The sequence below is a fragment of the Lepisosteus platostomus genome, chromosome 14, assembly GCF_059453375.1.
Source record: "Lepisosteus platostomus isolate fLepPlt1 chromosome 14, fLepPlt1.hap1, whole genome shotgun sequence".
Taxonomy (NCBI): Eukaryota; Metazoa; Chordata; class Actinopteri; order Semionotiformes; family Lepisosteidae; genus Lepisosteus; species Lepisosteus platostomus.
In genome coordinates, this window is record NC_142624.1 from 35401720 (window position 1) to 35420067 (window position 18348).

The window sequence follows — 18348 nt, forward strand, 5'->3', positions numbered from 1 at the left end:
TGCAGCAAAAACTGTCATCCCAAGAGTTTATTGGAAAAGAACTCACATTGTAAGCAATGCCAAACAGTCAATACTGCTTCAAAATACAGATTTTTATTCACTTAACGTACAGTTAAAATATTGTTACTCAAGCATCACTGTCGGTCTCATCAGATTGTTCAAGTATTCCACATTTTCAGCGTCTATTTTTTGTCATACCACACGTTTGTCCTGGCCTTTTGCCAGTTCTGATGCTCAGCATATACTGTACAGTGCCCTCCAGAATTATTGTCACCCTTGGTAAAGATGAGCGAAACAAGGCTATGAAAAAGTGTTTGTTGTTTATCAGCTTGATTTTACACTAAAAATATATGAGAGAAATCTAACCTTTCAGTGAGGTAAAATTATTCAAAGAAAAAAAATCCTCATAAAATATTTTTTTTACTCAAAAAGACGTGTTGGTTTTTGAGTGCTAATGATCATACAATGATTGTTATTTGCATTTTAGAGGAAGGTATTGTGTACTGTTGTAAAACACTGAGACTGCTGAAGAACGTGTATTTGTTTACCATCAACGTTTGTTTTTAAATTACTGAAGATCTGACTGATTCAGTGTCTGGATGTTGGTTCATTTTACAATTATTTGAAACAAAACTTATAATATAAAAAGTGCTTTTAACCACTTAGCTTTACAAAGTGGGATATCCTAAATATTAAACAGAACATTGTGCTTTACGTAAATATGAGATATTTTCTAATAATATCCATCAGTATAAACATTAATGCTCAACATAATGTTAGTTATTTATTTGAGAAGTAGAATGTGGGCTTCACAGAAGTGTAGCCAATTAAAAGTCTTCAAATATAAAGAGTGTTTTTGTATTGCTAATCCCCCCAAAAACTGCAAACTGTATCCATGCCTGGACTGAATAACTTTAAACAGTAAAACAAAGCAAACAAGAATCATAGGCAACTCCAAAGAAGTGGAAATTATATCTGTAAGATCCCACAGGAGCAAAGAATGACTAACAAATTGATTAAAATGTGTAAAATATCAGGTCTAGGTACATAACACATCCTCAAATCTGCTGTTACTATTCAGAAACTTTTTACACAATCTCAAAAACTCTAGCACAGAAACATCTCATGTCTTGATTTCTTTGCTTCAACTCTAACACCCTTGTCCTTTCTTGATAATAGCCATTCCATACATCACTGCACATGAAACCAAGTTTCCATAATTAATCCGAGAACGTATCGGTCTAGCAGCAATTAGGAGAATGTGATTAGATACTCTGGATAGGCCTGCACATCATGGAAAATAACAAACACCCTGGGATTTGATGTGTTGTCTACTACGCTGTCATATAAATCTGTAGAGTCTGTAGAGTTCTTGGCAGGAGGGACAATCAGACCTTGGCTGCCCCGTGTGTAGTCCCCAGTCAGGACTCTGGTCAGGTACATGAACTTCTGACCCAGGGAGTCAGGCACAGAGTAAGTGTTGCTTGCAGAGTAACTGGCATCGACTGCGAAGTAAGTTCCATTGCCAATGACTGCAGCTGCAGGGAAACAATATTTAACAGTGTGGTTAAGTGATTACATGCAACATTGCAGGGTTGCCAAATGACTGGACCAGTCCCTGTATAGCTGTCTGAGAACTCCAGAATGGTCATTTGACTGTAAGGTTTTTATCAGCTAATAGCTATACATTAACATGAGGCTTACAAGCTGTGCTGGATCACTGAACTTGAAATGGCATTGCGCATGCAACTTGTTAACATACAGTATCACTGGAGAACTGCACAGTATCCCTCCATTTCAGCTCCCACTCTCTCTTTAGAGCAGAGTGCAATGTCTGGAATTGTCATTCTAGAAAACATCTACAGTAATGGTGCCTCCAATCTAGTGCCCAGACTGCATCAATGCCCACCGATGCCTACTTCTGGATAACCCTCCAGCCCAAGGGTGATTAAAGTCAATGCAAGTGTGCATTTGATTGTTTGGTGGCTACTGAGACGTAGGTCAACAACAAGGAAAGCAGTACAGCCATGCCAACTGATGTTTTAATTCCATTTCACTGGGGTGATGCTTTTATTGAAAGTGGTACAGCTGTGTTTTTTAGTAAAGTAAGCCACATATCAGATGTCAGTGGCAAGTACTCCGCTCCAGAGTCCAGAGCCCTGAGCACTCCTCCCGGAACATGTAACAAGCATGTCTAAGTGAAAAGGCGCAATCTGGGCTGTACCGTTTCTCCCTGCGTAGCTGCGGTTGAAGCCGTGAGCGTTGATGTGGCCCAGGTTGGATGGGGAGGTCCCGTGGAAGAGCAGCCTTTCGTTGTTACTGTGGCAGTTCTTCTCTTCCAGAAACTTCTTTTTGATCTGGTAGCTTTTCCACAGGTTGCTGTTCTGAATTCTTTCAATCTAGGAAAACCACACTCAGTAAGCCTGTTGTTAGTGGCTGTAATAGGATGCACGAACAATCATAGAAAATTGCGTTTTATCTGAATTATTACAACAAAGTAAAAACGGATAAAATAGTAATTATGTATGCAATATAATTCATAATTATAAGTAGTAATTCTTAAAATATCAATTATGTTTTGAGTAAATTTGTCATAGGGTGGCCTTGCAGTGCTGGGGTCCTAGGTTTAATTCCCGGAGCCTGGCTGCTGTCTGCACAGTTGGCTTACTGCCTCTGCCCGTTCCCTCCCACAGTCCAAAAACATAATGGTTACAGCAAAAGTGGCCCTGGGTGTGACTGTCCTGCAATGATGGCGTCCCCTCTAAGGTGTACTCTGCCTTGACCCGTCACTTGATCTGGCTCCTTATATAAGATTCATATATAAATCTTTTGTTGTGATTAAAATATCTGTTTTTAGTCTTTTTTGCACAGAGAAATAGTCATTTATCAGTTGTGATAATGTCTTTAGACAATGACAGCTTTCACTATAGAGGAAAACTGAACAAACGGCCATCCCTCTGGGCTTCGGGAGAGGTGATCTAGTACCTTAATAATCTGAGAGTTTGGACATGTCTTCCGGAATTCATTTTCCACTTCCTGGTACTCCCGAGAGCCAACTGTCAGCTGGACCTGCATCTTGTGTAACCCCTTCATATCAGTCCAGTGGCTCGGAAGGTTTCCCATACTGTCATCTGTAAGGCAGGTAAAACAGCCAAGTTGTAAAATACAAGCAAATTAAAACATTGTTATTCATTGTGCTTGATAAATGTCTACTGTGAAAAACACACACTCTACAACGTGCTCACTAATTGTAACTGCACAGCGCCCAGGCCTCCAAGGCATCTGAAGTTCTAACCCGGGCTGAGCCAGGTGTCTGTCCTTAACAGGGCCCATGAGTCACGGTTCAGATTCTTTTGCTCATATTGGCTTGGGCATATTGTCAAAGCATGGCTTCACGCCAGTCAGCATTTGCTGGTGCCAGGTGGAGAATGCCCAACTTTAAAACCCTCCTCCAGGAATCAGATGTTTTCAGCCCTCCTGAACCCTTAAGACTTCCTGGCTGAAAAGAAGTGAACTAGGCAGTGATATCTCTTCTTTGCTCTGAATCAGTTTAAAATGGATTTATCTGGTGTTTGTAGCAGACATTTCCAAATAGGCAGAAAGGGGAAAAAGTGCATGTGAAAAAAAACGTACCTGTCAGTAAGACTCTTTTTAATTTAATTGTTTTGTTTCCCCTTCCTTCTGCCACCAACTGATGAGGGTCCACTTCATATTCGTAGGTTTTGATCTTGATTCTGACTTGTCGGGTTTTTCTTCCAAAGGTCTGTTCCAGGGTGAGGTTGGTGAGCTTGTCGAAGGGCACGAAGCTCTTGTTGTCCTCGTACTGCCATTCCACCATGCTGCCCACCAAAACTGCATCTCGCTTCTGCACCTCTTCGGTCTCGATCTTCCTTATCATCGCCTGGATCTCGGTGATGGCGTCCAGCACGTCTCTGGTCAGCCCCGCCAGCTGGATGGAAGAGTCTGAGCCCCTGCTCTCCAGCTTGGCACTGATCTGCAGCCTCTTCTGAAGGCTGTGGATCTTCTGGTGTTCTCTGTCAGAGAAGAAGGCGATCCACTTGTCGCTGATGGTCCGTTCAGTTTGTTCCTTGACGATGAGATCTTTGATCCAGTCCTTGGCCTTGGCAAGGTTATGGCTCGTTTCTGCGCAGAACTGAAAGATGGCTGGTTCAATCTCCTCGCCCACGATTACAAACTCTTCTTGAGGTTTTGCTTCTGCACTGTTATCCCCCAGAAAGAGGGCTGTCATAAAAAAGAATGCAGGTGACACTGACAGCATTAGCTTTATAAAATATAATGTTTCGATTTTGGTTTTGATACTCAAATATGTTATTTACACACATCAAAATGAATGGTACAAATTTGCTTGTTTGGCTTTGCAATTCTTAATTCATGGGGACATGCTGAATCTAATTTTAAAATACACAGAAACTTCAACATAACTTCTAACATGCATTTCTTTTATCCATTAGATAGAGGCCCCTTTTCAACCTGAATGTCTGTTAAAGCACAATGAATTTCCGCTCAGATAAAGCAAAACATTGTAACAATTTCCCATAAACCAACTTACATTTCAACCTTGACATAAGAGACTTTTGCTCCGGTAGGGCTGTGCCTTCTTTAGTTTGCATGCTTTTATGGAAGTCGGTCAACATCGTTGCCTGGAAGATCAGAATCCTGACGTGTTTTAAATATACTCCATTCTTCTTACTCACGAAATCGACCACAGCATTTATCATTGCATCTGCAACTACAGCAGGACTTGCACCTCCTTGTCCTGAAAAAGCAGAGCAAAACGTTTTCAATCAAAATAAGAATCACGACTCATCTGTGAGAACAGGGCGCATGGGCACAACAGAACTATACATTTCAAACGAGAACTGTGAACAAAACTCTCTCAAATGCTTCTTGGAAGGTCCAATGTCCTGATTTTTCCAAAGTTGGTAAAGACTTCAAAGAACATTAAAGCAGGAAACGAAATATGTAAAATCATTCTGCATCAACAGGTACAAAAAATATTAGGTACAAAATTATTAGATGATAAATACATGCTTAAATAAAGGTCAGCCTAATCTGGAAAACTGCAAAAATATCAGAGCATTTTTCTCTTAACTCATTACTTTTACAAGCTTCTACAAATCAGGGTCTAATTTTCATCTAGAAAGGATGAAAGATGATAAGCACTTTATAACAGACCAGCATTTCCATAATGTCAACAGGTAGCACACGTGCTTGCATGAATGTTTTATTTGAAGTATACACAGAGGAGGTCAGAAGCTGGAATTGACTCCTCTTTCTCTGGCACACCTGTTCCAAGGGCTGGGAAGGCGACTGATTGGAACTTCCGCTCCTCGCAGGCCCGCAGAACTGTCCTCACCATGCCCCTGATGTTGTTGGGGTCATTCTGTCCAACAATGTGAATAATGTGTTGACACTGGAGGTTCCCAGGCTGGGTCATTATTAGCCCATCGTTCGGCTGGGATGCTGGTGAAGAAAAAACAGTGGGAAGTAAAACAGAAGATCACAAAGCTTTTAAAAGCCAGCTGCGATTGGCAAGTGACCTGACTGAAATCGGTGACGGCTGCGCTGTGAGGCTCGATAAAGATGTGAAAATAAATGTGTCATTCAATTCAGTCTCAATACTAATGGATTTAAATACATTATTTATACTAGAAATATGAAACATAATTAGGGCATGTTGGGTTAAATTGTAAAATGCACTTTCTTTAGAACATTGTGTACAATTTTGGTCAACATGTTACAGAAAACATTGTTGTTCTGGAATCACCCCAGAAATAAATTACCAGATTCTTGGGATTAAAGGGAATATCCTATACTGACAGGCTAAAACTCAATCAGAGAAAACTACAGCTGGATCTGATCAAGGTAAGCAGAATCCACAAGGGCACTGACAAACTGACTTCTTCACAGCCAACAGTGAAACACAAACCAGAGGACACAAAGTGGAAATCATGTGGACACACATTCAAAGTGAGCTTATTTCCTACTTTACCCAAAAGACTGTAGGGGTCTCTAGCCACTCAATACCCTGGCTTCTCTGAAGAAACGACTGAATGAGATCCTCAGATCCTCACTTAGATACGAGCAACTGAACAAGCTAGATAGCAGAATGACTTCTCTTGTTTTTAAGTGACGTACCCAACTGGAGACATTCCAATTCCACGGCTCTGCCCGCTGCGTCTAGAATTGCTTTTGACACACCTGAGGAAGGAACACAAATGTGTAAATCCGGGGCTTACACCAGCGCCAGATTTCCCATTAAGCACTGCAGGCCCAGTGCCTAGGGCCTATGAAATGTTTAGGGCCTACAAAGGAGGGAAACACTGAAAAATGAGCTGAAACAACATGCTTGCGATCGGCTCGAGGTGCTCCAAATCAATAATCTAGTGGCTGTTCTAGAAACTGGAAGGATCGAAGTGGTTGTTGCTCCACTCGCTCCATCAATCACGTGGTTCAGCATTAGAATAGTTTAAGGTGCATCACGTCAATCAACGTATTACAATCAGCGTTTCCCCCTTTTTGCACATTCTGGAGTGAAAGTGCCTGGGGCCTACGGACACCAAAATCCAGCCCCGGCTCACACTTCTTTTGCTGAAGAGATTCTGTACTTGCCGAATTTTGCGGCAATCTGCATCTTCTGACTAAGAGCAGCCTGTGCCCCCGGCCGACCCTGACCCTCCACACTGGCCCTAGCAGTGGTGAGAACAGGTGCAACAGCAGCACAGACAAAGGCTGCTTTACCTGATTTGAGAGAGAAGGTGCTGTTGGATGAGTTGACGATGACATCCGTGGTCTCTCTCGTGATGTCTCCCGTCAAGACCTCCAGCGTCAGCCCCCCCATGGTCATTCTGTAAACTCCCAGACTGGGGCTCGAGATCCTGCTGAAGAAAGCTGGCCAGGGATTGAAGACAAACACATCATTATTATTTGCACAATTGGTCATTAAAATGGCCAGTTAGTCATTGTAATGGTTATTACAACACAGCTTCCACACACAACAGATTCACATGGGTCATGTTTTGGTTACAAAGCTTAAAACAAGTATGACTTTCATATCACACAAAAAAGTAAAAATACACAAAATTAAGCAACATACTAAGTTGAAACTGTATATATATATCAGACTCTGGGAAACAACAAAATATTTTATATGATTTTGAGAATATGGTTCCTTATGTTCTGCTGCTCATTCTGCAGCTCTAGAGAAGTGGAGATTCTGCTATTTAAATGTTCACCTGCCACACGCACTTTTGTGTGAATTGTTTTTGTTAATCAGGCGAGGCCCTTTGGCTTGTGTGCTCATGTATACACAGCACTGGGTTCGCCAAGACTCTCACAGTGAGTTCATGACCTCCTGGATAGCATGTACTCTATCTGTCACTGTCAAGCCCATTCATTTCATTTTATTGGGTGTCAGAGCTTGTAATGTATTATTTTTTTATTGATTCTGAAATGTTATGTTTTTTAGTTTCCAATCACTTAGATCAAGTTCTATGGAATCCTCCTCCCATCTTTTGCGCGACAGCCTCCTTAATGTCATGTAAGGAGAGGTGGCTGTGTGAGCAAGCGGCCATGTTGGCTCAAAACCCAGGCCCGGTGATATGGCCTTGAGCCAAGATGGCAGCTTCTTCACAGAGAAAAATGCATTCAGTTCCATCAGCCAATTTAAGCTCTTCCATATGTACAGAATCACTTTTACTACATCAACCCCTTCTATAATACAAATCATTTAGGTAATATACACATATAGTTTACATTCACATATGCTTTTAGATTATTATGACCAGAAATAAAAATACGATTTTTCTCTGTTAGATGTGTATGAGTAGTAAGTTTTAATCCATCAGAAATTAATGTTGTCAGACTGCGTAGCAGTTTACCAGTTTCCTGTTGGGCTTCAGCTGAGGGCCGGAGTTGTGGGCGATGGCCCTTGGGCTGACCTCTGAATTCTGCAGTGAAATCCTGTATCAGAAAGGCGCAGTCAGTTACTTCACAAGACAGGATCTCCCCCGCATTGCTAGTTCAAAAAGACAACTGATATACAGTTCACGAGCCCAGATTTAAGGGGACCAAAAATCATTAAGAAACAGAGACTAAAATATGCCCGGGTTTATTATTACATTATTCTATAAAGAAATGTACATGATGAATTAAACTGAAAATTGCTATTTGAAAATGGGTGTTATAAAGACACAGTGATGAAAAAACCATTCTAGTCATTTTCTAGAAATAAATTAATTCAGAATGTTTTCTCTAACACTCCGGTATCAAGTAGTATTACTTGCAATAAGAGATTGTCCTGTAGCATGCTGGTTTCTGAATATCAGGAGCAAAGGAACGGTGTTACATTATATCGCTGTCAAAGCAACAAAATGATGAACACTTTTACTCCTCCACTTTGTGAAATAGCTGAGGGGCTTGGTTTCCTGAGGAGCACTGGCACGTTTCTAGAAATGCTGCTGAAGCCTGAGTCTGCAGCCTCAATGTTTGTTTCAGTTTGGCTCCCAGAACCCAGAACACAAAGATTGGGTTTTGCCAATTATTACCAAGAAATTGTCAGAAAAATGCCGGACTGCTTCTTACCCTGACGGTCTGCTCATCGCTGGGATGCACTATAAAAACAACTTGTTGAAGATGTTTGGGGCTCCACTTGCTGCTGAACTTCAGGACTTGGTTCAGCATCACTGAGGCGACTAGAGATCTCGGGAATCCCAGATTGCCTGTGCCAATCGCTGGGAAGGACATCGATTTTTGTTTTTGCATATCAGCTTCTTTCAGGCACTCTTTAATGAGGTGTTTCAATACCTGCAAAACAGAATGCATCATATCATCCTGGCAGCTACATTTGTAAATTGTACCCTTCATGTGTAAAAGCACAAATTGCTTTTCTTCCATGGAAAAAAAATGTCTCGCTCTGCAGAAATGTATTAAAGAGGAACTGCAGTCCCAATTTCCCAATCCGGTTATTACATCTCTGTAACCGAATATGTTAATTGACGGTATCACAAATATTGTACAAATTCCGAATTAAGCACAAAATTGTGAACTTTGTGAAAGTGCTGTATGGTCGTCTTGTCGGAAAACCACTGGTCTCACCGGAGGCAAGAGAGAGAGTTTACGAGGATTGTGTCTAAAACCAGCCCTTCCTGCTCACTAGTCACTGTAATGACTGATGTCATGCGATGTACAAGCAAATAAGTCCAGGTTGTGCGGCAGACATTTCACCATAAAATGATCCAATGTGACAAGGTGACCCCCATACAAAGTTAACAAGTAGTATTTGTCCGCAAAACCATCTCCAAGTCAAGAGCAATATTTCTATCAGATTAAAAGAGAGCCTGCTTGTTTAATAGATCGTTTTACTGACTCGTTCTGAATAACAGACAAAGATGGCAATATGGCGCTGCACATAGAGTACCTGAAAATTTCAGCTATTCTGTGATGTCAAAATGTAAATCTAATGTTGCTGTGTACATTTTACTTTCATTGTGGTTTGAAACGCACTCATCAATGTCAATTCTTTCTAACCTCAAAATACAAAAATAGAGGTGCAGTTCCCTTTTAAAAGGGCAGTTTGCCATCACTGCAATATTAGAACCAACATGTTATTTTTTGCCTGGAATGGAAATGTCAGAAGTGTGCTAAAACTATAATATCAAGCTCATTTAATTTAAAAACATTTCCTTTACTCACTCCTAACTCAAGTGTTAGAACACAGCAACATATTCACACATAAAGCATTACCTCTTCCGCTTTGCCTCTTCCCTGGTCCCATGAGGGGCAGATCACATGAAACACCTTGTTACACCTCAGCATGCAGCCCCCTGTTATCACCACATCCCCGTGATCGAAACGGGCGCCCGCGGTCTCTGTCTTGACCAGGGTTTGGAGCTCCAGCCCGGCTGCCTGGAAAATGGCTTTGGAGACAGCTCCTTTATTCAGATCTAGGTCCTCAGAAATGGTATTTACAATGACATCAGTCTGCAAATCCCAAGCAGAAGGACATGCAAGAGGGGAGTGAGTGTTACTGTATGTGTGTTGGGGAAAGCAATTGACAGATTATTTCAATTTTAAAAAGGACATACTGTAACTACACTCTTCAAAATACACAACAGCAGTTTTTTTCAAATGTTATCCTAAAACATATTTATTAAACAATGTGCTCTAAGGTATAATATGCCAAAGAAATATAACATTGGGTATAGAGCTCTTTCAGCATTAGTAGCATACTACCGATGTGTATAGATGGGCTCCAAACAGTTCATTCACACTTCCAAATCCATACGGACAGTACAAAATTAAATTTGTTTGTCCAAGTTAGATTCCTTCCACAATGCTATACTGCCAGGATATCTGTGTTGATCTAATTAACACATAAATCACTACGGATACTCACCGATGCCTCCTGGATGTTCCCTTTCCTGAGGGTGATGGCAAGTCCCTCCTTCGTCTGCACAGTCTCCAAGGCTCCTCTGCTCTCGACTTCTACACTTCTCTCACCTCCCCTGAATCGTCTGTGTTCCTCAGCAGGTTTGGCTGGCAGGCTCCTCAGCTGTGGGGCCACATCAGCAAACTCCTTCTGCACAGCAGCTGTCATGGCCCGGACTGTTTTGTCATCGTTATTCACCAGGTGGATCTTCCTCAGCGTGTTCTCCCCGTAGAAGTCCTGACAGTGCTCCCTCACGGACCGAGCAATCGTTTCTGCACACAGGTCCAGAGGAAAGCCGAAGATGCCGGAGCTGATGGCTGGGATGGCTATAGATGAGCAGTTGTGCGTCTCAGCCAGTCTCAGGCTTTCTTTCACAGCCCTTTTGAGAAGACAAACTGCTCTTCTAGAGTCTGTATCACCAAACCGAGGCCCAACGGCATGAATGACGTGTCTACAAGGGAGACGGCCAGCATCTGTGATAACAGCATCTCCTGGCTTCAGGGGTCCGTTTCTTCTGATGTGCTGGTCACAGAGGTCCTGCAGCTGATGACCAGCTGCCTTGAGGAGAGCTAAAGCCAAACCTCCAATGTGCTGCAGATTCTCATTGGAGGCATTGACCACAGCATCTGCAGGATACTGACATATATCAGCTTTACAGACTGTAATTGCTACTCCATCAGACATCTGCACCTGACAAACAGACTGATCCACTTCCTCTTCTTCCAAGAACCTGTCATCCTGAAGTAACACCACGCAGTTGTGCTCCCTCAAGGCAATGGAAACAAACATCTTCCTTTCTATTTCCTGGAAATACTTCTTTGCCCCTGGTTTGACAAACATTAGCTGGTCAGTATGGAGAGCTGCAGCCAGGTGTTCAAACAAAGTCTTCACTTCCTGGACGTAAAGCCTTGCCCCACTCAGAAGGATCCGTGGTCTTCTCTGGTCGAAGTCAGTTGCCACCTGCCGTGAGCTGGCACAGTTTTTCCAGCACTCTGCTTTATTTTCCATGATGAACTTGATGACTGCGCTGGACTTGACTGGAACAACCTCTTTGACGTGTGAAAATTTGTTTATAAAATCAGCCAGTTTCTCATGGACCTGCTTCACTGAATTGCAAAAGCCAGAAACTATAATTTGGTCTTTCCCTTCGGACTCCACTCTTCTGATCAACACTGTTTTCTGGGGGGAGTTGAAAGTTGACTTTAAATCATTAACCAACTTCAGCCACTCTGGTTTCCTTAGCACATCTCTGTCTTCTACATGAATGTGCTGAAAACCCAGAACTGCCTGCAGCTGCTTTGCTGCTTCAGCCAGGGCCTTGTCACTGTTTCCTATAATCTCCACACCTCCTTCTTCCATTTTGTAAACAGCACTGATGCCCCGTGAAGTGAAGATGGAGTAGGACAGCTCCTTGCTGTCTACTTCACTGAGAAAGCTGGTAACACTGGGGTCAATCTCTACCTGCTTGTGTTTCATATGCATTACAGCTTCCAGGATCTTGCTCTTTACACTGAACACTTCTGAGACCAATCCAGAAAGAATGAGCTTCCTGACATCAGGTTTGTAGGCGAGCTTCAGTTCTGGATACTTGGCAGCTGTTGTCTCCTGAAGTCTCTCTTGCTGCAGGATGTAGTACATGCCAGGCTCCACATCAACCTGCTCTGTTATGCTGTTTTTCTCCCTTTCAAGCCTCTTAGAGTTTCTCTCCACAATTTCCACCAGCATCTCTTTCAGTCTGTTAGCATCTTCGGACAAGCCTGCTACAGCTACAGACTCTTTAGCCATGTCAGGCTCCAAGATTGCTGCCTGTGTCACTGCTCTGCGGATTTCCTTCTCAGATTCACTCCACACTAAGGGATTCACAGGATATTCAAAGGAACTGTACTTGGACATGGTATTGCGGAAGGCAGCAGAAGCATTCTCTTTCCAAGCATCAATGTGCTTGGCTGTCAAACCTTTTTGCTTCAGCAAGGCTGGTAATGGGCTGATCCTGACAGTGGGGCTTTCCAAGTCCACCTCACAGAAGTGCTTCTCCATCTGACTGCTGATGACTGTCACCTGCTTCTGACCTGTATGAAGAAACTTCCACAGGGCCGGGTCAATGCTTTCAGTAAAGGGGTCTGGCAGCTTCCACACTGGTCTGTCTTTGCCATATAAAGCCGTGCCCAGGGACTCATAATACAGGTACACACTGACGGGCACTTTACTGATCTGATGTCTGTTTCTTATTACGTTTTCAGCAACTGGAACAGAAAGGCAGATTTACAGAAATACAACAATTGAATCGAATAAAGGTAATCTAGAATAAACATAAACATAAGCATACTCACTGAAAAGATAGGGGAAAAGGGTGAGTCTTTGGTTTTACCTGTAGGGTCCTGGAAGGTGACAATGGCTGACTGCTCCTCGGGCAGCACCGCAACGCAGTCCACAGCCCCCCCTCCATTCTTCTCCTTCTCGAAGTACAGCTCCAGGAGGTCCTCGGTGACGTGCCTGGGCAGGTTCTCCACTCTCACACTCCTGCTGGGCTCCAGCGGCTGGGCTCGCAGATTGTTCTGGCAAAACCGTTTGTTCTTCATGCACTCTTTGAGGAAATGACCCACATCTGGAAAGAGCAAAGAACTTGCTTTCAGAGTATGATAGGTGTTTGGTTGTGATGCACTCAAACAAGCTGCTAAGGGAATGTTTTTCCTTTAACGTGTATTAGGCACCGACGTCCCACTTTAACATTAAATATGAATGTTGAAGTTTATAAACAAACTACAATGTAACCTATGTAGCTCAAGCAGGGAGCTGCATCAGCATGCGTAGGCTGCAAAGGAACAAGTAAAGGTTTATTCCAGGCTGAAAAGAGAAGAAAAGAAACACAACGTTTCGGATGTGGAGCCTTCTTCGGGTGTGTGGTCCAAAAAAAGCTCCACAGCCAAAACGTTGTGTTTCTTTTCTTCTCTTTTCAGCCTGGAATAAACCTTTACTTGTTCCTTTACAATGTAACGTAACCGACATCGTTTAAATCAGAAGAAATGGAATAACTGGAAAATTGTTACTACATGCTCAAATAAGTACATAAGAAATGTTAATGCAGAGCTAAGGAATATACTCAAGATGATAAAGCGCATCCCCATGTCAGAATGCCTTGACTCATACCATTCCTGTTTGTGAAGGATATGACAGCCTTTTTGATGTCACACATCATTTCCAGAGTGAAGTCCCTGTTCTCTTCTGATAAATTGCAAATGTTCTCCACCATCATTCCCAGGACTTCCCTTGTAAGTTTTTCCTGCACATTCTCCAGCACAACGGAACAGGTCTGTAGACTCTGTTTCCCTCCTGCGTCCTGGTTGGCATTATCCAGTCCTGAAATATAATCCAGAATATTATTAAATATTTATATAGAAAAATATTTAAAAATGTTCTTTAGAAAATAGTAATCATAGCTTCCCTTCTCATTAATTAAATCATCACTCAAAAGGAGTTGTCTCAAAAATTACTAAAGTTGCGTACTGTTCAGACTTAACATCTTCTTGCTACAATATATCTGTCCATACACACAGCCACATGCTTTTATTAGCCTTACCTAACAGGAGAAATCTCTCTAATCATCCATTCATTATTGGAAAGCTGCATATTCCTTGTAAGGGATACAGCAACCTGGAACGTATCCCAGAAGCATAGGCTCAATAGACACTATTACCTACCCACAAGTTCTTAGGAGGTTTGAAAAAAAAGAGAGCAGCCACAGCAAGCCCAAGCAAATACAAATTTGCAAATCTGCAAAGTGCACACAGAGATTTTCTTCCCAGAAACGAATCCAAGACCCAAAAGCTGTGAGTGCTGTGGTCCTCTGATCCAGCTGTGACCCGAGAATAAGGCAGCTATGACCCAAGTCAAAGAGCTTTACTGGCATGAGAGATGAGTTATGGTGTTGCATTGCATAAACACATCCTTACAACAGCCTCCTAGCTAATGGTGGCATTTTAGGAGCATCCGGCTGCAAAAAATTATGGATATGAATATTAATTACCACACACGCAATCATAGCGCTTTAGAGAAGGCACTTAATGCCCATTACATATGGTATTCACTCACAGTACATTACCTGGCTCCTGAAGTTTACCAGACTCTTTCTCCTGAAAAAAAGTTCAAAAGAAATAGTCACATTTAATCTGAACTGGACTTGAATCCATCATACAGGTGCAAAATTCTGCAATTTAAATGCTTAAACTTTTCCCCAACACACACTTTACAGCTTATGTGTCCAGGCCTGGTAAAGGCTGATGGGAGAGCACAGCAGTAAACACTGAAGACAAACTGTCAAGGTCATGCTATGACCACCCTTAGTTATTAACAATGTTCTGCAAAGTAGTTCTGTATAAGAGCATTTAAAAAGAGTGTGATTATATTCTTAGCTGCAGTATCTGTACTGTGATGATAAATTAACTCACGGTGGCAGGGCCTTCGACAGGAGGTGTCGCCTCTTCTGTTTCCTCCTTCAGTCTGACAGTCAGTGTCACTTTCTGGCCTTCAATAACCAGCTCATGGCTTCCTCTCTCCAGGGCTCTGTCCCTGACTGAAAACAAGCAGCCAACCAAAACAGTGTGAGAGAGCAGAGAGGTGTCTTTTCACCTTCACTCTTCTGCATGAAAAGACAACATTTCCCTTTAGTGAAATAATATTTTTGGATTGAGTACATTGATAGTTGAAGATGCTCAGGAAATGACACGATTTTGTGCCTTTCATAGTGTACTACAAGGTTTGTGGTGTAAGATGAGAGCTGTTGCATTGATGTTACTCTCAGATCTCCTGTGCCTTTTGGTGCTGCGTGAGTTGAGTAGATCAGACACCTGTAGAGGTATGCAAGACAGAAGATCCCTGTCCAGTGCCCACTCACAGATGCCGGAGTGGAGTTAAGTGCTAAATTAAGTGTGACTGATGCCTCTTGATTGCAGAGGTCAATCTAGATAGTTCAAAAGTGTACTATAGAACTACAGTACATAGTTATTCCAAGCACTATATTGCACTATACAGCAGAGTATAGATGAAGTGTAAATCTTGTTTGTCAAAATAATGTATATCAGGCTCTCAAGTCAGGTGATCTCTTCCTGTGATAACAAAGGGACGAAGCAGTACTGCTGGATCATGATTTCAGTGCATACTCCTGTCACCCAGGACACAACATAAAGGTGTTTATGCTTTCTTGCCATTGTGGCCTGTAAAGGGATATGGTCAACAACTGTCCTTGTTGAATATAATGAACTGTTTCCTTGGTGTACCTCTGCAGTCTTATCAAGTGTCCTACCATAGTTCAACTTTTATAATAAATTAATCCATCAAAGAAACATTATGAAAGTGACATTCAATCCTCTAACAAGAACAATTATTTTAATTATTGAAATGTTATCACAAGAAAAAATTAAATAAGCAATAAAATAATAGCACAATTTTCATTACATTGCACAGCAACTTTCACTGTTTGGCATGCTTATTTCTTTCAGTGCAGTACAGATTTAACCAAATTAAGAAAATTTCACAATTCAATATGAAATTAATGACATGCATGATGCAAAACACATTTTGCCTCAAAATCATCCCCTTATCCAAGATCCAGGCGTGGCAGTGATACTGAAGGTGTAGCCTGAGCGAATTTCCTGGAGCAGCAGGCTTTTATAAATTTCATACTGGCTATAGGCCAGGCAGCCCAGCACCTCACCCCAGAAAGCCTACAGTATATAGGCAACCTCTGAAACTTGTAATAACTGTTGCTTCTTCACCCTCGGTCTGCACTACCAGATAATAAAAGCAATAATGCAGGCCCGTGTTAAACCTTCCCTGCCTCACCCCACACGGAGGAGAGAAACAGACTTGAACTTTAGGTGTGAAAAGGAATCCGTGCGACTCCGTTTACATAGTATAAACCTGAAAACAGAATTACAAATGGCAAATGACACACTCCTAACGATGTTGGAGTAATATATATATATATATTTTTAATCTTGAAAAACACAATTACCATTCCGGGAAAACCTGAAACGCAAAACCTCTATCTGGGACATCTCCGGTGTCTAAAACTGGAATGGCATAAGGTAGCTTGCCCACGTTACTTATTTCGGCCACGCAATTTATTTTTCTGAGTAAGTGTATCCCCCCGATTCACGTTAACACTCAACGATGGCCTCTTTTGAGCAGCTTCAGAAGAGGAGGTTACAACTAAATCACCACAAGGCAGTCACTGATCAGATCCTCTTGACTGGCACTTACTGTCCTGAGACTTGAACCACACCGTCGCCCTCGGTCTCTGCAAATCCTCGTACTCCACCTGACAGTCACCCCCGCCGGACTTCTTCTTACTCTGGAAATAAATCTGCAGCTTGTTTTTAATGACTTTGGACAGATCTGCGCCCCAGTCGCCCTCCACTATAAGGGGGTACGAGTAGGAGTCCTCCATGTCTCCGCCAGCAATGCCCTGGTTCACTCCCGGCTTCCCATTCGGCTTGGTTTTTAAGTTTCACTTTTGTTTCACTTCAGCAACTTTTAGGGCCGAGACGAGGAATCTGTTTACCTCATCTAGCTGCAAAGACCGAGGGGCGTGATCTGTTTTTCGACTCGTTACTTTACAACCCGCTTTTACTTGTGTCCAGTACCGTTGACGAGCAGCATTCAATGCTTTTTCTAGACAAAATGAGTCACACGGACTCGAAAATCAGTAAAACGTTCTTTAAACTTTAAAAATAAAAGGGAATGACAAGCAGCTTTAAAGGCTTCCAAGTGTCTCATTTCAGGAATAAAGAGTTTTATTCATTGTGGGGCAACACACTTTTCTGTAAAAAATACGAAGATTGACTCTATTGAAACTGTTGGACTTCATCACTTGGCGAGATCGACCGTTATGTCCTTTTTTAAAAATAAAAATCACGCGTTCGGAGTGAAAGCGGCATCGCTCGCGCAGTTAACTGATAACTCAAATAGCGGTGGACGAACAGAAAAAGTTAAACAAATGTATAGAAAATGAGCGTTATATTTTTAATAATTACAGTAGTTTTCGCTGTGTGCGTCACACGAGCGAAGTCCTCGCCTGCTGGCTTCACCTGGGTGAGTTAACTGAGTACATTAAAGCGAACTAGAAAGATAATCTTGACTCGATAAAAGCTCCGTGGCCGAGATGAAAAGTGTTGCGCAACATGTAGCCGAAGCAGGTTTAAAGTCAGTTAAGAGGTTTCTATGACAGCGGTAGTTAAGTTTATGAGAGCAAAGTCTTTTGATCAGGCAGCCATCTTGATTTAAGCAGGATGTTTCGACCCATGTAAATGATGTTTTCAGTTAGAGTGATACCCACCATGTTTACAGATGATTGGCTAAACAGTTTTTGTAGAAGGAGTTGCCTATCACAAGAGAACAAAATGGCACTCAATCAACCGTCATTGCTTATATCCTAATTGTAACTGCGTAGTCAGTTTAAAATGACACCTACCATTCATTGACACAGCTTTCTGAGCAGGTAGCATTAAGGAGTGTGTTGTGCCAGGTAGGTGACGAGCCAGAGAGGATTTTGAAATCAAGTGTAGTCTTAAATCAAATCTGGACGTGATGAATCCCCATGGTTCCCAAGACAAGCATAGTTTTAATTTGTAAGAAGAAAGTGGTACTCGGGCAGCTTCTGTGTTTCACAGAATATCACCACAGGTTAACCATGCTGTCACTAGATCAATACCTACCAAGTTTGTAATTACTGGCTAGTAATTATTCTTTACTAGCTAAAATCACTACAGAACTAGAATGGTATCTTCAATGGTTAGAGGTCACTGGCCAAACAGGCTTTGCGCAGGGGCAGTTTGTGGTACAGAAGGATGTGCTTCTCCAAAGTACAGAATGGCAAGTCCACAGTTTATTAAAATGTGCAT

The 18348-nt window shown here is 42.1% G+C and overlaps 1 protein-coding gene across 1 annotated transcript; it reads right to left on the bottom strand.

Moving 5' to 3' along the window:
- Positions 1-74: 74 nt before the first annotated feature.
- Positions 75-17289, bottom strand: LOC148649384 (protein mono-ADP-ribosyltransferase PARP14-like). The gene is made up of 17 exons (XM_088605963.1): positions 16709-17289; positions 14896-15020; positions 14550-14580; positions 13598-13807; positions 12819-13055; positions 10418-12693; positions 9766-10002; positions 8605-8826; positions 7902-7983; positions 6763-6912; positions 6160-6222; positions 5308-5484; positions 4571-4777; positions 3634-4242; positions 2986-3131; positions 2225-2399; positions 75-1538 (listed from the first exon to the last, which is right to left on the bottom strand). The coding sequence occupies exons 1-17, from the start codon at positions 16893-16895 to the stop codon at positions 1252-1254; spliced, it is 5421 nt and encodes a 1806-aa protein (XP_088462089.1). The 5' UTR covers positions 16896-17289; the 3' UTR covers positions 75-1251.
- Between the last annotated feature and the right edge of the window lie 1059 nt (positions 17290-18348).

Bases quoted from the DNA above. Each gene is read 5' to 3' on its own strand.
- LOC148649384 (XM_088605963.1), bottom strand. From the start codon at position 16,895: ATGGAGGACTCCTACTCGTACCCCCTTATAGTGGAGGGCGACTGGGGC. The intron at 7,984-8,604 runs GTAAGAAGCAGT...TTTCTGATACAG, and splicing joins GCGATGAGCAGACCGTCAGG to GATTTCACTGCAGAATTCAG. The intron at 2,400-2,985 runs GTACTAGATCAC...TGGTTTTCCTAG, and splicing joins CAAACTCTCAGATTATTAAG to ATTGAAAGAATTCAGAACAG.